Source organism: Sorex fumeus, unplaced genomic scaffold (assembly GCF_029834395.1).
Source record: "Sorex fumeus unplaced genomic scaffold, SorFum_2.1 ptg000092l, whole genome shotgun sequence".
Taxonomy (NCBI): Eukaryota; Metazoa; Chordata; class Mammalia; order Eulipotyphla; family Soricidae; genus Sorex; species Sorex fumeus.
The window spans coordinates 11,245,369-11,269,519 of NW_026606149.1; the positions used below are offsets into that span (position 1 = coordinate 11,245,369).

Genomic DNA, 24,151 nt, shown 5'->3' on the forward strand with positions numbered 1-24,151 from the left:
GGGGCAGGTATGTGTGTGAGACTCGGTGTGGGAGGTATGTGTGGGGCAGGTGTGTGTGTATGTGTGTGAGAGAGAGAGAGACTTGATCTATGAGGCGCGTGCAGGGGCAGGTGTGTGCATGTGTGAGGCGTTTGTGGTGTGTGTGTGAGAGAGAGATTTGGTGTGTAAGGTGCTTGCAGGTTAAGTGCATGTTCATGTGAGAAATTCTGTGTGTGAGGCGCATGCAGAACAGGGTGTGTGTGTGTGTGTGTGTGTGTGTGTGTGTGTGTGAGGGACTTGGTGTGTAAGGTGTTGGGGCAGGTGTGTGTGTTTGTGTGTGAGCTGTTGTGAGTGTCACGAGGCTCCACCCTCTCTCTGGCGCTGTGCCTGTCCCATGGGGTATGTGGCATACCCACAGCGGGGCTGACGGTGACGGCACACTGCCTGGTGTGGGGGGGTGGCCATTGTTGTCACGCCTCCTGCTGGTGGGGGGGGGCGGGGGGAGGGGTCCAGCCACTCGTGTCACACAGGGTCGTGGGCGCCCCCGCCTGCCTGTGGGGCTCGGCCGTGCCGGCAGGAGAGTGAGCGCGACGTGGCCACCCTCCTGCCAGCTGTCAGTGGGGCTGGAGGCTGGGGCGTGGCTGGCGGGGGAAGCCGTCTGATGACTCAGCCGCAGGGAATTCCCTAATGACTGGGAACGTTCCACTTCTGGGCTGGCCACAGTTTCCTAGGGAGCAGCCAGCGGCGGCTGATAAGCCACACAAAGGCCCATTCAGGCGGCCACGGCCCCAGCGCCTGCCCAAGAGGAGGGAGAGGAGGGGCTCGAGGGACCACAGCCCGGCCACGGCCCCTGCACGGCCCTGAGGGAAGCGGGAATGTTTGGGAAAGGCTTTAGGGCCCCCAGGACTGGGGTCCTCACAGAGCCAGGCCCTGCCCAGGACGGGGGCACCCCCCGAGCCCAGCCCCCGACAGGGGCCCCAGCAGAGACGTGTTACAGGCCTCGCGCACGAGCGGCACACGCCCCGGTTCTGCAGGGATTTAGGATTGAGACCTGCAGTTTTCTCCTTGAGAACCGAGGGAAGGCCTCTGTGTCCCTGCGTGTCCCATGTCCCTACGTGTCCGTGTCCCCGAGTCCCATATCCTGGGGCACTCAGGGGAGCATGTGCCGTGTGGTGACCCCGTGAGCCCTCGGGGTCAGCCAAGACTTGGGGTGCCCGCTGCCAGGGCAGCTGTGTCCCAGCGGGCCACCTGGTGGTCCCCTGTGGCAGGCCCCTGGGGGGATGAAGCCGTGTGGTGCTGCGTGGCCCCGCCCGAGTGTGCCCGTCATAGGCTCTGCCCTTCCTTCCAGACGGCCACCACGTGTGGGAGATGGACGCCAAGACCGACAGGGACCTGTGCAAGGGGGTGAGTGTCGGCGAGGCGGGGCAGGGGAGTCTGGGGTGTCGGGGAGAGTGAATGGGGTGTGGGCTGTCAGGGAGATGTGGGTGTTGGGGGGCTGCATGGGGGTGCTGAGGGAGGGCTGGGGGTGTCTGGAACGAGGCGTTTTCAGGGCCTGCCCTGCGCTCGGGGTGCTTGGTTGGGAGTCCCAGAACACGGGCAGTGTCCCGGCCCGCGGGGTCCCCAGGCCACGGAGGCTGGGCAGGGCCGGCTGCTGACGGCCCCCCTCCCGCAGAACTCGCTGGTGGTGGAGATCCCGCCCTTCCGCAACCCAAGGATCAGCAGCCCCGTGCAGGTCAGCTTCTACGTGTGCAACGGGAAGAGGAAGCGGAGCCAGTACCAACACTTCACCTACCTCCCGGCCCACGGTGAGCGCCCGGCCCTGTGCGAGGCGGGTCTGCGGAGTGACCTCTGCCGAGGGCCGCCCGGGGGCCTGCCAGCAGCGCTTCTCCCCTCCCGGGAGCCGGAGCGAGCCTCGGCGGTCCGTGTGCAGCACCGGGAGGCCGGCCCGGCCCTGCCGCCGGACACCTTCCCCTCCACCGCGTGCGTGGTCAGGTGACCGGCACTGCTGGCGGCATGCCAGGGGGACGATGGCCTCGCTGGGGCCCCAGGGGGCCGTGGGGGCGAGCAGCTGACTGGGTGAAATGGGGAGCCAGCCAGGGCCACGCCGAGTGCCCCGGCACGGGTGTCATGAGTGCGGGGTGCGGGGTTGCTGGGGCAGCTGCCGGCGTCCTCTGTGCAGTGCAGCCGGGGCGTCTCCTGCAAGGCTGAGTCTGCCTCGAAAACGTGACCCCCCTCCAGCCCCCTCAAGACCCCGGCCCGCCCCATCAGGCACCAGGACACAGTGGCCGCCCAGGTCTCCGGCGACCAGACCCCGTGCCCCACCGTGCCCTGACACTGTGCCCAAGCACCCCCATGCCCCGCGGCGTCTGTGTGCTCTGACCACATGACCCCGACACCACGTGACCCCTGTGATGCACACAGCAGCACAGTCCCCTGCCCCATGAGTCCCCGCCGTACCAGAGGGCGCTGTTGTGGGGGTCTGGCTGGCAGCCCCCAGAGACCCTGCGCCGCTGCACCGGGGGCCATTCTCGGTGGCATTGCTTGGGTGGGGCACCTCTGTGGGGTGAAGACTGTGCTTTGGGGCCCCCTGTGTGTGGTTGTCTCAGGGGAGCCTTGCTGTAGCGCCCCCTATGGGGGTGACTGTGTTATGGGGGGCACTGCACCTGGAGGTGCCACGGAGGCGGCCGTGGGCTGCCGGCGTTGGGGTGCTGAGTGGGCCCCTGTGCTGCAGGATCTCTGCAGGCTGTTGGGCAGGTGAGCTAGACGCGGCCTGTCTTCCCACTGCCTCCACCTCAGCATGGTGACCCCCCCTCACATCCTGACCCCTTTCAGCAGTGACCCCCCACGCCCCTCTGACTTCGTGCACCTCACACCCTGACCCCCCGAGCCCCTCACCCCTGACCCCCTCACGCCCTGACCACTCACACCTGACCCCCTCACCCTGACCCCGTCTAACCTGACCCCCTCACCCTGACCCCCTCTAACCTGACCCCCTCACGCCCTGACCCCCTCGCACCCTGACCCCCTCGTGCCCTGACCCCCCCACACCCTGGTCCCCTCCATGTCCTGACCCTTTCCCTCTGCTGTGCCTGTGAACCTGCAGCTCTCTCCAGATGTGACCTGATGCACCCCGAGGAGTGACCCCAGAGTTCGCAGACCCACCTGCGGATCTCATTTCCCTCCCTCTCACACCTTCCCGCCCGCCTGCCAGAAACTATTTGTGGGCTTGGAGGCCCTGGTGCTGTCTAGGGGCGTCAGCGGCTCCTGGCGTGGCGCACCCGTGTGGGTCCAGGAGAGTCCTCCGTCTATGGGTGCTGCACGTGGCTGCCCAGGACGGCAGCCCCAGAGGGTGCTCACGGAGTCCCTCCTGAGGGCCCCAGAGGAGGAGAAGCAAGAAGGCAGCACCCAGGCAGGGACGAGGGCGGCGGCAGGGCTGGGCCCCGTGTCGTCCATCTGCCCCAGCTCAGTCCCCACAGCTGCCTGCTTGCAGGGACTCCAGAGAGCAGACGGGAGTGGAAGGCCCTGGCGGGGAGCGCGGGCCCATGGCAGAGCTCACGTCCTGTGGGCTGGCCCACCACTTTCGTGCCGCATGTGGAGGCTGTCAGAGGCTCACGGGAAACATTTACTTGGTCACCACCCACTGGGCTTCCCTGCCGAGGCAACAGTGGCGTCGGTGTCAGAGCCAGCCGTGCTTTCGGGGCTGACTCGGCCCCCTGTACTGGCCGGGTGCCGGGCGGGCTGTGCGGCGGCCGCCTGCTCACGGACCCCCTTCCTCCCCCAGTTCCGGCCATAAAGACAGAGCCCTCGGACGACTACGAGCCGGCCCTGCCCTGCGGGCCCCTGGGCCAGGGCCTGGGCCCGCTCCCCAAGGCCTGCTACAGCCAGCCGCTGGCCCTGCCGCCCGAGCCGCCCTCCTGCCTGGTGACCGGATTTCCAACCTGTCCCCAGGGCAGCCCCCTGCTGTCCCCACCGCCCGGCGCCAGCCCCAAGCTCCACACGCTCTCCTCGGCGCCCTACAAGGCCCTGGCAGGGCCCGGCCCGTGCCAGCTGGGCCTCCCGCCGCCGGCCACCCCCGGCGTCCTCCCCGTGCCGGGCCCGGAGCTGCACCCCGGTTCGCCCCAGCCGCCGGCGCCCTCCTTGCTGCAGCCACAGGTGAGTGCCCCGCTGAGCCGCGGCCGTTCTGCGGTTGTGCGTGCCAGCGGCCCCCGTGCCGGGCTCCCGTCCGGCACCCCAGCGCACGCCTGTTTGCAGCCCTGCAGCCCCACCTGCCCGCCGAAGGCTCCGCCAAGCGCGTCTCCTGCCGCCGGGCCTCTGCCGCTGCCCGAGGTGCACCGGGACGGTGACCCTAGTCTGGCCCCCGTGCCCCTGGCGGTCAAGCGTGAGCCGCAAGAGCTGGACCAGCTGGACCTGGACGACGGTGAGTGCCCGAGCGGCAGGACATCTGGCGGCGAGTGTGGGCGTGCGGGCAGCTGGCCCGGCACCTCGGCAGCGGCACGGCCCCCGCGGTGGGTGTCTGGGTGCCACCGGAGCACCCTGGTGGAGAGACGGGCGACTGACAGCAGCCTGGCCGGCCGCGGTGGGGCCCGTGTGGGACGCGTGCTGTTGAGGGGACGGCCATGCCGGGGCTCTCGGCCTGGGTGTGAGCCCTGACGCCCAGAGCCTGCGGGGGCTGGTGCTGTCCAGCCCTTCCGCAGAGCCCGCGGCTTCCCGCAGAGCTCACGGGCCCTGACCAGGCCGCCCAGGCCGCCCACTGGTGCCCTGCCCCTCGGCGCCTCGTCCCGGCCCGCCATACCTTCTGCCCGCCTGTCCGTCGCCGACTCAGCAGTTTGCCTTTGGTCCTCGGCCGCCTCCGTGCTGGCCGTGTCCATGTGCTCAGGGCCCCCCTCGCTGTGAGGTCCGGGGTGCAGTCGCTACCCCAGGCTGTCAGGGCCGTCAGGGTGCAAGGAGGCCCCTCCCGGCATCCCCCCGCATGCCCCTGTGTGCGGTGTCGTTCCTGCCTACCCCCGGATCCCGTGGGGGCTGTCCTGGCAAGGGGAGGCGCGACGTCTGCAAAGGCACCGCGCAGACGACCGCCCAGCTGCCTGTGGGCCCAGGAGGTGCCAGGGTGTGGTTGCGTCTGCATGAGGCCGGCCCGGCAGCTGCCATGGGCCTGTCTGACGGGCCCTGTGTGGATCCTGAGCTCTGACCCAGTTGTCTGCTTGCCCTTCGGGGCCTGGCTGAGGGCCACGCCTGTGGGCACCATTCCTGCCGAGCCCCTCCCCCCAAATCACTGGGCCGCTGTGGGGTCAGTGCTGGCGTGGCGGGTCCTGGCAGTGGCTGGGGCAGCGGCACTTTGGGGGACGTCGAGGGTCTGAGCGCCCTCCGCTTATTCCACCGGCCTGGGCGCGCGTGTCCCTCGGGATTCGCTGTGGCCACTGCCTGTGGACATGCCAGCCCTCTGCGCCGTGTGGCTGCCAAAGGCAAGACTCACCACAGCACGTGGTCACGCACCTTCCAGCCTCATTCTGGGGGGGCACAGGGGTCAGGGCGAGTGGGCAGGACCTGTGTCCACGAGCCTGTGTGCAGGACCCTCGCCCCCACCATGCTCCTCACTCCCTCACACAGCCGCCGTCATCCCTCAGTGCTCCCACTCTCGTCGCCACGCGTGCACAGCACACACATGTCCTGACCGCTCACACTCACCCTCTCCTCTGGGGCACGCGCGCGTGGCAGTACAGAGGCCCACTCTCGCACACACAGTCGTTTCGGCCGCGGGACATGCTTCCACTTGGGGACTTTCGCTGGAAGGTTCCTAGGTGTCTCCTGAGGGAGGTTTGGGATGGGCGTGCCTGTGTGTGGCCCACACGGCCCGCCCTTGCGTGCCCCCACGGCCAGTGGCCACAATTGGCCCTTTCAGCCCCTCCTAACTCCCCCCTGCTTTCCAGAAGCCTCCATGTCATTAGAGCAACACGCAGGTGGGCCCTGCGGCCAGCTCCGCTCTGCCGAGCCTGGGCTGCGAATTCCTCCAGCCTCTGGCCACGCTCCCACTCAGGAGAACAAAGGCTTCGCTCACGGAAAGTCTGACTCACGTGGCAGGGCGCCAGGCGAGGCTTCCCGTCGGCAGGAGCCAGGGGAGTCCTGGGTCCAGGGCCTTTGGCAGGGGAGCCGGGACCCGGGGGGTCGGGAGCCGCCTGCCCACAGCCGCCTCTGGAGATCGGGTGGCGGCGGACGCTGGCGGACGCTGGGCTCTCGGCACCCCCCCCCCCCGCCAGGGCAGGGCCAGATGTGGCCACTTCCTGTGGACGGACTGAGTGTCTGGGGACAGTGCCGCCGTGGGCAGAGAGAGACGCAGGCTGTGGGTGGCCCTACTGTGTGCTCACCTGGCAGGAGGTGGGTGCCGGCACATCCCCAGGACCGCGTGTGGGCGCGCACTCGAGGCCCTTCTGCCCTCGCCGTGGCTCTGCTCAGCTCGGCCCACTGCACCCTGCGTGGCAGCCCAAGGGCACTGGCCCTCAGCGGGGCGGTACCAGGTGTTTCACCTGGGCCAGTAGTAAGAGGGGGACACCAGAGGTCTGCCCTGGACAGCTGGCCTCACTGGCGCGGTCAGTGTTGGAAGCTTTAGGACAAGCAGAAGCAGAGGGACGTGATCTCACACGGCTTATGTGGCCGGTCTGTGTGGCCAGTGGTCAGTGAGAGGGTTGATGCTAATAGTGTGTTGTCAGTGGGCGGTATGTTCAGTGGTCAACGTGGGAACTGGTGCTCAGCCACAGCACGTGATCAGTGGTCAGCAAGGGGACTCGTCCTCACCCACAGTGCTGGTCAGTGATTGGCGAGGGGACTAGGGCCAGCCACAGTGAGTGGCCAGCAGCCAGTGAAGGGATTGATGCTCAGTCACAGTGCTGGTCAGTGAGGGGACAGAGGCTCACCCACAGTGTATGGCCATTGTCACCGAGGGGACTCGTACCCAGCCCCAGTGCGTGGTCAGTGGTCGGCAAGGGGACTGGTGCTCAGCCACAACGTGTGGTCAGTGGCCAGCGAGAGGGGACTGGGGCCCAGCCACAGCACGTGGTCAGTGGTCGGTGAGGGGACTACTGCTCAGAGGTCAGCGAGGGCTGGTGCTCAGCCACAGTGCACGGGCCTCTGTTTTGTCCTCCGCCGTGGACAGGCCAGTGTTACAGCATCAGGTCAGGCCCGAGAGCATGGTGCCGGCTCTCCTGCGTAGCCGCCCGCCTCTGTGGACATAGCTACTGAGCTTTGCGTCCATTTCCTGCCCGCCCGGCCCGCTCTGCAGATGTGCCCAGAGCTTCATGCCGTGGAGACGTGTGGACAGTGCCAGGGAGTCCACATGCCCAGGGGTGGCCTGTCTCGGGTCGAGACCGGGCCGAAGGGCTCTCAAAAGGGTGCTCCTTCCTCCCATGACCTCAGAGGCCCAGGGTCAGCAGGGCAGTTGCTTGAAGCGTCCCTGGAGCACGTGGTTCCTGAGGAGCTGAGTCACTCACATGGGCAACGGGGACTGTAGTGAGACTCGGAGTGACAGTGCCATTCTGAAACCGCTCAGGGGCAGCTGGTCCTGAACACGGCCTGTTTCTTCCTGAAGTGCTTCAGACGCGTGTCCCCCAAGTGCTGGTTTGCAAATGCATGTCCCCCAAAGTGGTGGTTCACAGACGTGTCCCCCAGAACGTGGCTCACGCGTATGTCCCCCAGAGTGGCGATTCGTGCGTGCAGATCCCTTGGAGCCACGGTCCACGCACGTGCGACCTCGCTCGAAAGCATGTTCCCTGGAACCGTGGCTCACAGGCATGTCCACACAGCAGTGGTTCACAGACGCGTGTCCCTCTGTGCCGTGGCTCACACATGTGGCTTGCATGTGTATTCATCAGGGTCTGAGCTGGCGCAGAGCAGCTCTGCGGCCTGAGCTCCCAGGGAGGGTGCCGGGTCCCAGACTGATTCTGTGGTGGGTCACCCCAGGTGGGGAGACGCCGTGGGGTTGCACACCACAGAACAGTGGCTCGGTCTCTCAGTGAGTCCCGGGAGTTCCTGGGGTGCCTTTTAGGGAGTGCTGGAAGGTAGGTGGGATTCCACAGTGTGGAGAAAGGAACTTGGGATCAGCCCCCACAGAGCTGCAGAATCATGGCAGATCACTCAGCCCTAGAAGCGGAGAGACAGGCCGTGCTGACAAGCACCCAGGGGAGAGACCTGGCAGGGACCCGGCGGCAGCACCAGCTGCTGCCCACTCTGGCTCAGCCCTTCTCTGCTCAGAAGCTCCCAACACTGGCCCCGGGGCATACTTGAAGACACAGGTGAGGGTGGTTCAGGGCCCTTGGGGACTCCCCACCACCCTGGGCAACCACACGCAGATCTAAAAACCCCGCATGTTCCCAGGCTCCAAAGGGTGGCGCGTGAGCACACCCAGACCCGGGAAGAGGGAGACACACCCAGACGTGCTGTCATACACACCCCTCCGACAGACGTGGGCCTGTCCCGTGGTCACACACACACACACACACACACACACACACACACACACACCTCTGACAGACGTGGGTCTATCCCGTGCTCTCACACACACACAACTCCCCACAGATGTGGGCCTGTCCTGTGGTCACACACACACCCACACCGACAACCATAGGTCCGTCCCGTGGTCTTAAAACTCCCCACAGAGGAGGGCCTGCCTCATGGTCACACAGAGGCCTGACGGGGGGCCTGCTACACCGCCTCACACTCATCCCACGGACATGGGCCTTCTTATGGCCCCAGTCATTTACTGGAACTGCCCGACCGAGGGTCAACAGCCATGAGCTGTGCTAACCTGAGGTGACCACTAGCAAGATGGGTGTAGAAGTAAAAATGAGATTTTTTTAAAGAGGGGAACTGAGAAATTAGTGACCACAGTGCAGAAAATACAGAATTAGAATTAGCCTGAGCAAGTCACTAGTCAGACAAGCAAGCGCCAGTGGGGACGGAGCCCAGAAACAGCCCCAGGCCCTGGAGTGTGTGGCCACGGCATGCTTGTGTGCGACCTAAGGGAAGCTCACGGCCGCCTGCAGTGGGGAGACAGCCCATGGCAGGGGCCAGTGGCCCTCAGCCGGGCCAGGTGTGGGCATTGGCAATCAGCCCCTCATACAGCCCCGGCTGGCTTGCTCAGGGGCTGACAGAGGCAGAAAGGAAACAAGGACTTGTGTCTCAGCAGTCAGAGATGTGTGTGAGAGAGAAACAGTGTTCCAAGAGTCACGGAGAAAACCCAGAGCTGCAAGAACAGTAACTGAAATGAAGGTTCACTGGAAGGGCTGACAGCCTGCGGTGGGTTGGACTTGGCAGTGGGGGGCTTAGCGTCGAGACGCCAGTAGGTCCCGACAGCTGAGTAGAAAGAAAAACAGCGATAAAAATAAGGAGGGCTGGAGCGATAGCACAGCGGGGAGGGCGTTTGCCTCGCACACGGACGACTCGGGTTCGATCCCCGCATCCCATAGGGTCCCCCGAGCACCGCCAGGAGTGATTCCTGAGTGCAGAGCCGGGAGTCAGCCCTGAGCATCGCCGGGTGTGACACAAAAAGCAAAAAGTAAAAAATAAAAATAAGGCAAGGTGGACTCAGAAGAGTACGGGGCTCGGTGGAGGTACTGGCCACCTTGGTGGGTGGAGGAGGGTATGACTCTGAACGGAAGGTCCTGAGTGTTAGTGCTCCCATCGGCATGTCACCGAAACCATGACGATGGGACAGTGAAGAGGACAAACACACCGACTTAAAGCACGCAGACTGCACGGGAGAGCTCAGGAAGGAAGGGCAAGGGAGGGGCAGGGCAGTGCCCACAGCCCCCCCACTCCCTGACTGTGATGAGATCGTCCATACCACGACCACCAGGAACTCGCACCCCAGGCACACCAGGGCCCAAGGCAGGAGACGTGGGAGTTCTGAAAGGAACACGAGAGACCAGCCTTGATCATGGGCTGCTCGAGAGACACCCGTCCCCTGCCCCGCGGGTGCCACCAAGGACGAATCGTGAGTCCACGGACGCCTCAGCACACTGCCAGCTGACTCCTTATTGGCTGTCACGGAGCCAGGGGCAGGGGGTAGGATTGGCAGAGGGGGATGGGGGACGGAGGGGGACGGGGGACGGAGCCAGGGCCGATGGGTGTCTGTGCAGGAAGATGAGGACAAGACAGAATAAAAATCTAGCAGAACTGGGGCTGAGAGAGCGCAGGGCCAGGACCCTTGCTTTGCCCTCAGCCTACCTGGGCTCGGTCCCTAGCTCCCCGCATGGTCCCCGGAGCCCTCCCCGGAGCCAGGAATAGCCCTGAAGCACTGCCAGTGCAGGTCGCAATACGGAAGGGAAGCGAAAGCCGCTCCCTGACACACAGGCACAGAGAATGTGGAGCGGCCGGCCTGGCCACAGGCCACCCTGAAGAGCGTCCAGCGGACCGATGGGACTCAGAGCCACGGAGGAGGCGGGCACCAGCAGGGCACTGCGCCGGTCAGCCCTGGGCGGTGGCTCAAGGAGGATCACGTGCTTAGTGTGAGCGAGGCCCCGAACTTGATCCCCAGCACCTCAGGAGCCCCAGAACCGCCGGGTGAGCAGCACTGGGGGGTAGCCCCCCTCAGCCCCTCCCTCCAGAAGCCGGGTGGGAGCTTAGACACACACTCAGAGAGGAAAGCGGCAGCAGAAAGGTGTTTCAAGGCTCCTGAGCTACATCAGTGACGACGACTCAGAGCCGTGTTCACCGGCTCGTACCGAATGACACCAGTTATGTCCTGGGGCCAAGGCCGCCCCCAGAACGAAGCTTCTGCAGAGCTTGGTTTATCTTTGAGGGCTCGTGTTTCCTGAAAGAGATTGTTTTAGCTTAAAGGTGCGTGTCGTCACCTCTGGAGGAATGGTCGAGAAAGTAACCTGGCAAAACAAGACCAAGAAAACAGCTAGGCGATGCTCGGAAACTGTACGTTGAACGCAGGCCACTGCGGCGCAGAGCGACAGGGAACAAACCACAGGCCTGGAAAGCAGATGCAAGATGGAAAACGCACACCAGCCCGTATCAAATCACATTAAGCGAGAACGAGCCAAACACCCCAATAAAAAGGGAGAGGTTCAGACTGGATTGGAAAAAGACGCGGGGTTCAGCACAGGCTGTCGACAGAAGTCAGAAATAGATTCACAGCACACGCAGGCTGAAAGTGAAAGGGTGGAAAATATATACCATGCAAATTTAACAAAGAGACAGGTGGACAACTTATGCTAATACCAAACAAAATAAACTTCAGACCGAAAAAGAAAAGAAGGTTAGGAGGCAAGCCGTTTTTACGATCAGTAAAATGGAGCAAGCAGGCTGGTACCTTTGGAATTGAACTTGGGCCTAACAACAGTCTCACAACAGAGGAAGCAAAAAAAACTCTATGGAAGGGATGAACTGCAAGACGGAGACAAACACAGCTGGAAGCATCCCCCTCACCGCCCGCTCGGACGGCCCAGGCTGAGAATCCTGCGGCGAGGCCTCGGGCAGTGCCGGGGGCAGGGGTCCTGTCAGCTGGTGACCTTGCTGAAAGCGACGGCAGTGAAGGGAACGGGACTTGTCTGTGGCACCAGCACTGTTCCTGGCGAGCATTATTCCCTCCAGAACTGACCCAACATGGGCCTAGGATTGAAATGGGATCAATTCACGGGTCCAGGATCGTGGGCAGTTTTGAACACAGTATTGGAAGGCTTCTTCTCGCCGACTCTGAGATGGGGTGCACGGCTGTGGGGGGGGGACCGTGGCGGCGAGGAACAGCAGTTCAGCGGAGAGTGACTCGGGAGCGACTCACCCAGTGCTTGGGTCAGGGTGGCGCCTCAGGGCTGGCTGGCACAGGAGGAGGAAAGGCCTCCCCTCACCAGAAGGGGCAGTGTGGGTCCATCGTGGAAGGGCCTTGTGAAAGCCACACGTCAGAGCATCTTCTAAACTGTGCACGGGGGGGGGGGGGGGGGGGGGGGGGGGGAATCAAATGTGACACAGAAAACAGCCCTTAGAGTGTAGGAATTGATTAGACCTCGTCAGGATTTTTCCAATTTCGATGGATTTCAAAGGATGCCATTAGAAGGTGTTTCAAGTCAGCGGCAGACTGAAGGGTGCACTTGCGAGTCCTGGATCAGCTGCGGGGCTTCAAGGGTGGCCCATCTCGGCAGGACCCCCAGCTGCTCCCAGGAAGCCCCTCCCCCTGGCGGCCATCAGCTCTGAGTGCGAGATGCTCCAGGCTGCCCTCGGGGCGAGAGCAGTCTCCACTGCCCCCACCCAGCCCCACCTCCCTTTCCTCGCCCCGGGGAGCTGCCTCTGCTTGAGCCTCTCACCTCCGGGGACTTAAAATAGCGTCTGTGTCTGCAGGCTGTCAGAGTTAGGCCCGAGGCCCCACATCCGCCTCACCTGCCACCCTCCGCCCACCCCCCACCCCAGCATGTCCACGTGGGACAAGGGCCCGAGCGTCCGGGCGGCCCCACCAACAGTGATTGCTCAGAGCCCATCCGGAGGCTGCGTCCCGCGCCTGCATCCCAGGGTGGATGGTCAGGATGGATGTAGTCATGGGCCGGGGGTTATCGGCCCCACCCCGTCCTGCCGCCTATCGGCCCGGCCAGCTGCTGCTGCTGCAGATACAGCAGGAAGTGGGTCTGCGGAGCCGGGCCGGGCCGGCCGCTCCCACACTGACTGGCCTCCACTTCCCCGGGAGAAGCCACTCCGCAGTCCTCTGGAAATCCACCTTGTCTAACTGCTCGAAGCTCCTCACTCACACGGGGAGGACAAGGGCCAGGGAGGGGGGCTGTGATCTGCTGAGCTCTGGGAAGGGAAGGGGCCAGACCGCAGGGGTGAGACCCCTGAGGGGCGGCGTGGCAGGGCCTTGTGCCAGTGGATGGTGCTGGCCAGGCTCGCATCTGTGCCCCGGCCCCCAGGCAGTAGCTGGGGGTGGGTGGCTTCTCCCCCGACGGTACCCGGGAGCCCTGTGGGAGGTCCTGCTCGGCCGAGGCACTGAGCTGGAGCTGAACTTGCAGACAGATTCATCCCCTGTGGCCGCGTGACAGCATCAGGGCGCCGTGGAGTGGAAGGGGGCAGCCGATACTGAGTGATTTAGGGTGTTCTCGGGATCCCAGACTCCCGGGCCGCAGCTATTTCCTCCTGCCAGCGCGTGAGAGGGGGACGGGCGCTGGCAGGCGGGCCTGCAGGAAGTGGGGCTCCAGGCCGGCACCTGAGTGTTTGTTCTGGCGCTGCTGCGGCTGGGGGAGGGGCGGGGGCCGCTGCTGCCACTTTCTCGGGCCTTTTAGCAGAGGAGCAGGCCTGGGGGCTTTGTGCAAGTCTGCGAGGGGCTGCGGCAGCCAGGGCTGGCCCCTGCTCTGGGCCCCCGCGGCCTCGCCCTGGGAGACGCGTCAGACCACAGGGGCCTCCTCCTGCCCCTGCCCCTGCCCCTCTGGAGATGCAGCCTAGCGGCACATTCGGAGGTGCTGCCCCGGAGCCTTTCCCCTCCGTCCTTCCCGGTGCTCCCTCTGCTCCTGCGTCTCTTCAGGGTGGTGGCCGCGGGCCCAAGGCCTGGGACGCTGATGTCCAGCCGGGTGCCTCCTCTCGGGACTGCGAACAGGCACGGCTCAGCAGCTCTCGCCAGCGGTGTTGCAGCTCTGCCCACCCCACCAGGCTCACTCGGGGAGGGGGTCACTGAGCAGCCGGAATCCCGTCTGAGACCCCCTGCAGGGGGCCGGGCGTCCCAGTGTCCGGCAGGGGCGGCTGTGCTGGGGACCCTCCGTCCGCACGGGTTTCGTCTGTCGGGCATGATCTGCAGACGCCGCAGATGCTCAGAGCCAGGCCCCACGTGTGGCTCCACGTCTGGGTGTGGCCAGCCCTGGCCGCCCCCACCTCCACCTGGATGCACGTTTGTTGCATCCGGAGGACACGGGGTGGCCGCCCCAGACGCAGGCCTGTCCCCCGAGCACAGGGACGGGCACGGCCCGCTGCCCGCTAGGCCTCTGCGTCCTTCCCTGCTGCTTCCCCTGCTGGTCTCGGCGCGGCCCGAGGCCCCTCCGTGCTGGGGCGGGGGGTGCGCTGCGTGGTGGCGGCGTCGTTAAGATCTGAGCCCAGGCACGCGGGCGGCTGGTCTGATTTAGAGCCGGCCGCAGCCCCCGCGACGTGCCATTAGGAGACCCTTAATGGCCCTTCAGACTCGATCGGCTCCCGGGGCACCTCGCGGCTTGGATGAATCGCTCATTATACACAATGTTGGAATAGCTCCTGTAGAGATTAATAATTAGATAATCAATACTGAAACTCAATCTTGGGTGCTTGCACTCCCGTCAGCGTGCGCGAGTCACGGGCCCTCTGCGTCTGCCCGCGTTTCTGCTGCCCATCCATCACCTCCGTGTTCCAGGAGCGGGCTGGCACGGAAAGGCCCCGCCCTGCATGCCGCCTCAGCCTTGCGCTCTGGCCTCCTGAGCAGAGACCCGGTGGCAGCTCAGAGGCCCTGCTGGGCGGGTCGGAGTGAACGAGGTGGGCAGAGCCGTGTGGTAGCCAGAGAGGGAGGGAAGCCCAGTGGGCTTCCAGGGGGAGCAGTTGTGGGAACAGGGAAATGTGGGTGTGGCCTGCGGGGTCCCAAAGCTCCGGGCCCAGCATTGAGCGAGGTGCTGGCCTGAGGGCAGTGGGTAGATGTGTGTCCAGGGAAGACAAGGCCCCCCAGAGGAGCCACGGCCGGTGGCTCTGTGTTCTGTGGAGACTCGATACGAGGGCCAGAGTTGCACGGCCTCCCTGTGCTGGTCGGACTGGGCCCGACTGTGTGTCCTGCCCTGAGCGGGGGCAGCAGAGACCCCCGCCCTTCTCAGGCTTCTCTGCTGGTCTGCACACGTGGGCCCTGTGCGTGGGGCCTGCCCTCCAGCGCCTGCCCCGCACATGCCACTGCGTGTCACACATGCTGGGAGGTGCCCATTGCGAAGGACAGGGCAGCGCTGCGCATGGCTGTCAAGGTGAGGTCTCGGGGCGCAGGTGGCCTGCAGGGCCCCATGAGCCTGGCCCTGAAGGCACCGGACACACATCAGCCGCACGCGAGCCCTCCGCTGGGCCCGTGTGTAGCACGGCAGCCTCCGGGAGTTGCTTGTGGTGGCCCGACACCCAGGCTGGTCACCCAGCATAGAGGCACCCACGGCACTTGGGCGTGAGAGTCCACCACGGCTCAGAGCTGCGGCCAGTGGCACACCGGAGTCGGAGGCCGGGGCCCATCACGTGGGTTCCCATGTGCTGGAATTTCCACAGCGCATCTGCACTGTCTGGAGAATTGAGGCTAAATCAGGAAGCAGGCACGCAAGGTCGGAAAATGATTGTGTGCTCGGCTGACGGTCCCGTGTAAAGTGGCTCTCGGTGCCAAGCCCTCCTGGGCAGGGAGGGTCATGTTTGATTAGAGCTGTGACTTGTTGTCACTCAGCCCCTCTGCTGTCCCGTTCTCTGCTTCCAAAAATAGCAGCCCCGTGGCGGTGCTTATTATGATTAAGAAGATAAAAATAAGTGGAGGCTGAGCTGGGTCCAGGACACTCAGGTAATAGGAGAACGTACCTTTTAATGGAACTTGAGAAACTATCATTTTCCACTACTTCACAAAGCCTCTTTGAAGCACCTTCGCAAAGGGCTCGGTCGTGTTGCGACGCTTCAGCCCTGCAGCACCCCACACGGCCGGGGTTCCCGGCTCCCACACCAGGAGCGGCTCTGGGAGGAGCCCTGTTGGCGCCAAGCTCTGTGGGTGGCCTCCCTCGGGCTGAGGCCACGTGAGGCAACGCCTCCCTCGGCCCACACCCAGGCCTTCACACTCATATGTGGCCCCACGCACACGCTGACGGGCCCCACACACACAGATGTGGCCTCACGCACAGACACAGCCCCCCCCACACGGATGCAGCACCAAACACACATGGACGTGGTCCCACGCATGCACAGACGCAACCCCACGCACAGACGTGGCCCTGTGCATCCACAGATGTGGCCCCACCCATGCCTGGATGCGACCCCTGCATCCGTCTCCTCCCCTGCCCCCCGCCCCACACACTAAGCTCCCCGCAGTGTCCAGAGTGTCAGGTAGAAGCCCCCCTCCAAGTGGGGAAAGCCCTTGGGGGCTGTCTCTGCCCAGCTCCATTTCTCCCGGAAGGAGCCCCCCAGAACAGCTCTGCTGGGGCCATTCTGCTGCCCCAGGGGCCGGAGGGTCTGCTTGCCAGTTGTGGGCCTGCCGTGGGGCTGCTCTCTGGCGTGTCTGAGAGTGTGGCCTCCGTCCTGCTTCTGCTTCCTAAGGGCGTCTTGGTCTGCCAGTCCCGAGAAATAACGTGCCCTGCACCCCACAGTTGTCTCCGTGCTCTTGTGGCAGGGCGCCCCATGGCAAGATAGGGACATGGGGCTGCTCTTTGGGGGGGCACATCCAACAGTGCTCAGGGGTTATTCCCGGCTCTGCACTCAGGGATCACTCCTGGCGAGGGTCGGGGGGCCTTATGGGGTGTCAGGGATTGAGCCTAGCTTGGCCATCTGCATGGCAAGCGCCCTCCCCGCTGCACTGCCTACTCCCTGGAGAACTGTTTTCTTGATGAAACGCAGCATGGCCACCTGTTGTGGAGGCCTGGTCATGGCACAGTGCAGGACACAGGGGCCGGCAGTGTCTGGGAGGTCAGTGTTTGGGACTGAATGCAGAACCAGGTTCTTAAAGTATCTTTTAAAAAAAAAAAAAACCTTAAAGTGTGATGTACATGACCAAGCTAGTATGCAACTTTGAAGAAACGGACACATGGCTTCTACGAAGCTCGTCCTCCTTAATGCAAAGCTGCCAGAACTCAGCCTGCTGTGGGCGCCAGGGGCCCTGGAGGCGGCCCAGCACCTCAGAGCTGGACTCGGACCCTGCCTTTCCCCACTCGTCCTTCCCTGCTGTCCAGAGCGTGAGAACCGTGGCCCTCCTGAGGCTGGAGCCTGCAGGCCCACAGAGTGGGGGCTGGGGAGCAGTGCCCTGGCAGGGGTCCGCAGCACTCAGCAGCAGCTCTGCTCGGGGCAGACCCTGAGCTGTGGGCGAAAAGCCCCTCCAGGTCCCAGAGAGCCCAGGGCGCAGACGGGACCCTCTGGCTTTGCTGCGGGGAGTTGAGGGCTGGGTGCTGCCAAGATGGACGCCCCCCGCAACCATCCTCTGCTCTGGCGCTTCAACATGTCAGGACACCTGGGAGCTGGACCCCCTCCGCGTCCACCGCCCCTGACCAGTCCAGGCACCTCTCCACGTTATCTTTCCACAGTGAAGCTGAGGTGCTTCTCACCGGGCAGCTAGAGAGCGGACAGCGGACTGTGGCTGACCTCAGCCTCGGGCTCAGATGGCACACGGGGGCTTCTCACCACACCTGTGCTGGGCTTTGGGGGCAGGAGGGCAGCCAGTGTCTGCCGGGGGCTGGTGGCAGGGCTTCTGGGGGTGCCGTCCTGAGCATGCCCCAGGCCACTAGCCTTTCAGCCTCTGTGCTGGTGTTTCGAGGGCTCCTGTGTTCCCCCGGGGGCTCCTGGCGCCACCCTGGATCCACCCCAAGCACCGCCAGGATGGACCTGGGGTTCTGGTGCCACATCTGTGGGCCTGGCCATCAGCCGGCGAGCAGAGCCTCGCCCAGGGCTCTCAGGTCCTGCCTCTACCCCTAGGGAGCCCCCTCCAGAGAGGATTTTTAAAGATACCAAAAAGTAAAAAGATGACATGAGGTCGCGCAAGCTGGCACTGCGGAAGTCAGGCTCACTCTCGTCTGTGACGGTGCCGTGAGTGTGTGCGTGGGACGGACACCGGTGGCTGCCCGGAGAAGCCAGGCCGGTGACAAGCCCAGCTAGCGTCAGTGTGCATGTGAGACGGCTCGGTGCCTGTCTGCCTGGACCTGCAGGGACGGGACAGGGACAGTTGTCGGGGCCCTCCGGAGAGCTTCAGGGCTCCTCCATGTCGGTGCCCCACGCTCTGCGCCCAGGGTCCCTAAAGCACCGCATCCAGGCCGGAGTGGGACACTGTCCGGTGCTGAGAAGGCCCCTTTGGACAAAACCTCGGCCTGGTCCTGGTCCACTGGCCGCTCCTGTGGATCAGAGCTGTGGGAGACGGCGGGTGTCCAGCGAAGCCAGAGGTGCAGCAGAGGCTGCCCGCCTGCGGGCCCCCGCCCCACCTGCCCCAGGCAGGAACCCCTGGCCCTGAGCCTCCCCGAGTCTCAGCCCCCTCTCTGAGCGGGTTGGAACCTGTGGGCTGGTGCTGCGAGAGTGCAGAGCTGTCCCCGGAAAGGCCCCTGTGCCCGCTGAGAGGTCGCTCGGCCTGTCACTCCCCCAGGGCAGGGGCGTCTGGGACCACCCGGAGGCCAGGATTCACGCTGCCACTGATGTTTCTTCCCGGAGAGAACAAGAGTTTCCACCTGAGGCGGGGAAAGCCCCGCCGCGGCTCCGTGGTTCCAGCCACCACATCCGGTCGCAGGACAGCTGACGTGGAGTGAGCGAGTTCCTCTTTCGGGTCCCTGTGAGTGGAGGGTCACATGTCACCTGCAGTTCAAACTCTCAGTGCAGAAACCCTCGGGCTGGTGGAAAAGCTGAGACGATGGAAAGTGGTCTCAAGAAGAGGCGGCGGGAAGCCGTGGGTGGCCGGGAGCCAAGGGCCCCAGCCTCAGACCTGGCGTGACCTCCAGGCAGCGGAGGGGGCGGCCCCTGGTACCAGCCCGCCCCCGGGCGCCGCGACCCACCCCCAGGCGCCACCCAGCAGCCCTGCTCCAGGCCCCTGGGGCGGCGGCCTACAGCCTCATGAGCCGTGTGGACAGTGGGCAGCGCTGTGGGGCCTGGTGCTCGGGGCTGCTCTGTGGGGGGAGGCCAGGGCCCCTCGGGACCGGGGCACAAGGACGGCCCCCCTTCTTCCCTTCTGACCTCAGGGGACAGCCCAGCGAGGGCAGCGACACCCCACGGTTTCCACTCTCAGTCTCCTCCATCCTGCACCCCTCCCTGAGACCGCCACGTCCCCCAGTGGCCCCCCCCGTCCCTGCTAGCACCGCCCTCCCCGTGCCTCAGCCTACCTTGCTGTCTTCTCTCTTCTCCCCTCCCAGCCCCTCTCCTCTCGCTCATTCCCTCCCAGCCCCTCTCCTCCTGCTCCCCTGTGCCTATGCACCTGCATGAGGGTCGGGAAGGAGACTCCCTCATCTATGGCCCCCGGCAGGGTGGCTGTGGGGTCTTGCTCCCCACCCTTGGCCTGCGAAGACCAGAAGTCGCCTTGCCAGGGGCCCAGGCCTGTGCTGTGGGAAGGCAGCCTGGGCAGCCTGTGAGGGCTTGGATGAGAGCAGAGATGGTCGCGGCCGCGCTGGACCACTGTGGTCACAGGAGCGTCCCTTAGCTGTGCTGTGGAGGGACCCAAGCAAGCTGTCGGGATGACTTGGCAGCGCCAGCACACCCAGGTCCCCACGGGGTTCTGCCCATCACTGCCAAGAGGCTGGTGGCCCTGGCGGCCCGGTTCCCCACCCACGTGGGTGCCTGAGGGCAGCCTCTATCCCTGTCCCCATGCGGTTCCGGCCTCTACCCCAGGAGGGCAGCGGTTTCTGGGGCCCAGATACACCCCTGAGGCAGCACACAGGGCATGGCTGTGTGCCGGGCACCTGTGGGCAGCGCCAGGGGGGCTGGCCGAGCCTCTTGTCAGCCACTGTTTCCGTGACACAGTTCTGCTCCCAGCCACGTGCAGGGACCTGTTATTCTTCCAAATCGTTGGGGGGCGGGTGCTGAAGGGAGTTCAGGAAGCAGCTCGGGCGTTTATCTGGGCACACAGGGAAACCCGCGGTTCCATGACGCCTGTGCCTGCCCCTCCTCCGACCAGGCCCGGGAGCCCGGTGACATTTGCCCTATCTGGGTGCCCATCAGGACGGTGGGTGGAGGAGGGCGTGTGCAGCTGACTCGCGGCAGCTATTTCCTCTCCTGCTGCCAAGACTCACGGGCAGAGAGGCGGCGCAGGCACTGCCAGAGCCGGGCCACCAGCAGGGCCCCCCGCGCCCACGATTGTCCTGACCACTGTCCTCTCCTCTCCCACAGTGAACGAGGTCATCCGCAACGACCTGTCCAGTGCCACTGTCCTCTCGTCGTAGGCACAAGGGCCCACGTGCATGGCGGCAGTGGGCACTGCGCAGACTTCCGGCTAAAGAGACTGGACACCCGCGCCCGCCTTGCCCGAGGGGACAGTCCCCACCTCCCGTGAGAGGACCGGGCCGCCTCCTGGCGCGGATGACAATGCGGCCGCCTGGCCCAGCTACGCCCCCCCGGCACTGGCCTTGGACCCGAAGTGCCTTCCCCACTGACCACAGCTTCCGGGCGCCCTGAACTTGACTTCCAGTCTGCCACCACGAGAGTATTTGCAGGAACAACAGATGCCATGGTGTGGCTCTCTGCGGGGCCGGGCCGGCTTCGGGGGCCGCTGCTCCCCGCGCTTGACTTCTCTTGCCTTATCCGGTGCGTTCAGAGACGGGCCTCTGTCGTTCAGCCCTCCTCCCTGTCCCCCCGCTGTCCAGGCAGCTGCGGCTGCGCGCTGGGCTGCAGCCCCACGAGGGCGAGCAGCGTGCCTGGCGCCGCGCAGCCCGTGCTTGCATGCGTGTACATAGGCCTGTATTTATGTGTAAATACGGAGCAGCCCTCTCAGTAGCTGCTCTCCGACTGGAAGACGCATCGAGACCCTCGGCCTGGCTGTTCGGTCGCGCAGCTTCGGCGAGACGGAGGCACCGCGCCCGCGGCGTGCTGGCGGCTGGGGCAGAGCCACCCTACATGGCTCCCCGGAGGGTCTGCCTACGTTCAGCTGCACCCAGCCCGTCTCCCCGAAGCCGTAGCACCGCCGCAGCCGAGAAACCCCCACCACAAGGCGCTGTGGGCTGTGGCGACGGCTCCCTCAGCAGTAGGCTAGCGATTCGACTGTTGCATTGTGTACAGTGAGCGGCTTAGCACACGTTATTCCTAGCAGTGACCTGTTGTTTCACATAACCAAAAAGCACGGTTCCAGGAGAGGGTGGTGCCTTGGGAGCTGGCGCCCCCTGCCGGGTCGGGGCTGCACTGCAGCAGGGGAGCGGAGGCAGCGCTGGCGCTCTTGGGCGTGCGGCTCGCCCACACAAAGAATCCTCTCCCAGAGGTCCTTCTGCGCGGTTCTGTTTTCTGACTCCCGGAGAGCGAGTCTGGAGGCCGTCTCGGGACCTTCGCCCGTGCCTGGGCCGACGGAGGCCTGGCATGGTGCAGGTGCGCAACGTGCCGTGGCTCTGCCTGCACCCAGAACCGTCCCTGTGTTTTGCATCTTAGAGTTGCATGCAGTATTCCTTAGAGTGTCCTAGGGGAGGAGACGTGGGTATTCGTGTCGGCTTTTCTCTGTTAGAAACTAGACCCAATAAAGCGGAGCTCTTGCTGGAAGTTGGTCTGAGCAGTTCATTCCGCGCTCCACGGTGCTGCAAACCTGCTCGGCGTGCAAGGGGACCCCAGGGGCCTGGCTAGCAACCGGGGCCCCTCCTCCACACTCAGAGAGCAGCCCTCATGGGGCCGGGGCCACGGGCGCAGCTCAGAGGTGTTCCCAGGCCGTGTGAGAAGTAGCTTTAGCTTCCGCCAAATATTTCTGCTCCGAGAAACGCCCGGGTGGGCAAGCCTCTGGCCACACACACGCCTGCACACAGGCTGCCGGCGTCTTAGTCAGATGCGAGTGAGCACCCCAGCCCGCCTGGACTTTGCCCTCAAAGCAGCCTGGCCATCTCGGCCCCCACTTGGGGTGGCTGGATCAGAGGGGGTGGGGCACCCCCTCCCTTTCCAAAAGGCCCGTAATCAAGATTCGTTGGTGGTGGGAGGCAGCTGCTAGTCCCCAACAGAAAACGAAACACCTCGTCTTGTTGGCCTCATTGGGAACAGTATTTTGCTTTTCGGATTTTATAAAATGCGAACACTGCTTTTGCCAAGAGTTCTCCAAATTGCGACAGGCTCTGGGTAGCCCCAGTGCTGCCTGTCCAGCTTCAGCTCTGTTCATAGCTGGCAGAGCCTCAAGCTGCCCCGGGCCTGAGACGGGTGAGGGGTCCCAAGGAGCCAGCAGGGCCCCCAGGCAGGCCACCCTCAGCTGGGAGTGGGCAGCCTGGCGAGGGCCGGAGGACCAGGCTGTCTGCACAGCCCAGCAAGCCAGAGCTCCTGGGCCGTGTACCCCACGTGGGCGACAAGGACGGGAGTGTAGCTGTGGTGGAGAGGCCGTGAGGGATGGTGTGGGCAGGCAGGCGCTCTCCTGCCTGACCAGTGGTGTGGGGGACGCCAGGAGCACCCCGGCCATCTCGGCCCCCACCTGGGGTGGCTGGATCAGAGGGGGCGCCCCCTCACTTTCCGCAAGCCCCATAATCAAGAGCAGGTTCCGAAGTGTCCCCTGAGCTGTGTCCCCACCAGAAGGCGTCCTCTCGTCTTAGCTCTCGACTTCACTCTACAGCTCTGCCTGGGGGGAGTAGGTGGGCTGTGGATACAGTCAGGGCATCTGACCAGGAGCAGCCAACCCAGAAGGGCAAGCAGCAGCTCAGGCCGTGTCGGTGCCAGCTCTGCCCAGCACCTGTGCTGGCCCAGGAGGAAGCCGGCATGGACCCTGTCTCCCCGTCCCTGTGCTGGCCCAGGAGGAAGCCGGCATGGGCCCTGTCTCCCCGTCCCTGTCAGCGCCTGCTCTGCCCAGCTGAGCCCGCTCTGGCTGCGTGGCACTTTCGGACTTTCTACCTCGGGGCTGTGGGGGTGGGGGCGGTGCCCAGCAGTTCCTCAGGCTGGGGCGTGGGCTCGCGTGCCTCGCCTCTGAGGATGGCCTTCCTGCTTGCGCTCGCTCCCTCTTAACTTCTCCCTGGTGATTCACCCTGGGCAGGCGCCCCCCGCTAACCTGATTTGCAGCCTCATCTTCGAAGTCCATCACATTCATAATTCTTTATGGCGAACAAATCGAGTTACCGAGCAATGACGGAGGGGCCGCCCGCCCAGGACAATGAGCACATTCCTCACTCGGTCCCACATGCTCAGAGGCCCCAGCCCAGGCCCACCTGCCTGCACCCACACCGCTCAGGCCGTGCCAGTGTGGGAGGCACTGGGCGGCACCGTAGCGCCCAGGCTGGGACTGCATCCGCTGCCCCAAACGGAAGGCGAAATACAATGGAGAATGGGCTTGGGGGCTAGTCTGAGGCTTCTCTGGAGGAGGCGGCTGGGGGGCCTGAGCTGAGTGTTCCCAGCCCTGTCGCCCGTGCTGCCCTATTCCCACCATCCTGGCCACCCTCCTGTCCTCAGGAGGCAACGCGTGGCCTGAGGCCCCAGTCCAGGGAAACTGGAAGCTTCCACCTGCAGAGCCGCCTCTCTGAGACTCGGAAGAGCACGCCCTTTGGTGGGAGGGGAGCGTAAGGACAGCCCCTGGGTATTAGTCCTCCGGGAAGTGACCACCTCAGCATGGTCCCAAAGCTTGAGGCAAAATCCATTTCTTACAAGGAGAATTCTAAGAGCCACTGTCTTAGCAACTCTCAAGAAACAACACAGCGCCGTGACTCGCAGTCAGCCAGGTGGGTGCGCCCCAGGCTTAACCCTGTGACTGGGGCTTCATTTGTGTCGCTCTAGCCACCCGCGCCACACCTCTGGCCGCCACAGTCTGACTTCCTTTCTGAGCTGGGCTTCTGTGGCCATTGCTGTAGCCACGTGTAGGTAAAGTGGTCTGGACTGTCTTGTCGTCTCACCTGTCCGCTTCTTCGCTCAGCACAACGCCCTCAGGGTCCCGGCGAGTCCCAGATGGCAAATGGCCGGATTACCCGCTGGATCCCATTCCCGAGCCGGAAGGTGCCTCCGCTGCTTTCTCGGTTCCGTGCGCGGACACTGAGGCTGCTCCAAGTCTCTCTGTATAGGGTGCTGCACTGAACAGGAGGCTGAGACCTTGGAGCTGCGGTTTTGTTTCCTGTGGGAAGTGCTGGGCCAAGGGGCACTTCCTTCCTTCCCTGTGCGAGGTGTGGGGAGGCCTTGTACTGGTGTCCATAGTGGCTGACAAGGTTCCCTCCTGCCAACGGTGTCCCAGGTTCCCTTTCCACTTCCAGTCTGGGTGCTGAGGGGGCTTCTGCCTGCTTCATAGCTGGGTCATTTCGCTGTGCAAGCCAGCCTGCTCCTGGGTTTGATGCCCGCCATGTGGGGGTCTTCGGGCACCATCCCGAACGCCCCCTTTCCCCTTACTGCGACCTCCTGTTCTCTGGCCTCCACCGTGGAC

At 64.6% G+C, this 24,151-nt stretch overlaps 1 protein-coding gene across 2 annotated transcripts in view; it reads left to right on the plus strand.

Moving 5' to 3' along the window:
* NFATC1 (nuclear factor of activated T cells 1) overlaps positions 1 to 20,409 on the plus strand; it is a 41,946-nt gene extending 21,537 nt beyond the window's left edge. The window contains exons 7-11 of one of the 2 annotated variants that reach the window (XM_056131508.1): positions 1,328 to 1,383; positions 1,652 to 1,784; positions 3,761 to 4,131; positions 4,231 to 4,396; positions 19,975 to 20,409. In XM_056131508.1, coding sequence (XP_055987483.1) covers positions 1,328 to 1,383; positions 1,652 to 1,784; positions 3,761 to 4,131; positions 4,231 to 4,396; positions 19,975 to 20,027 — 779 coding nt within the window. In that variant the 3' untranslated portion in view covers positions 20,028 to 20,409. The remainder of the gene's footprint in view (positions 1 to 1,327; positions 1,384 to 1,651; positions 1,785 to 3,760; positions 4,132 to 4,230; positions 4,397 to 19,974) is intronic. The other variant, XM_056131509.1, reaches the window with a different exon arrangement.
* Positions 20,410 to 24,151: the final 3,742 nt, after the last annotated feature.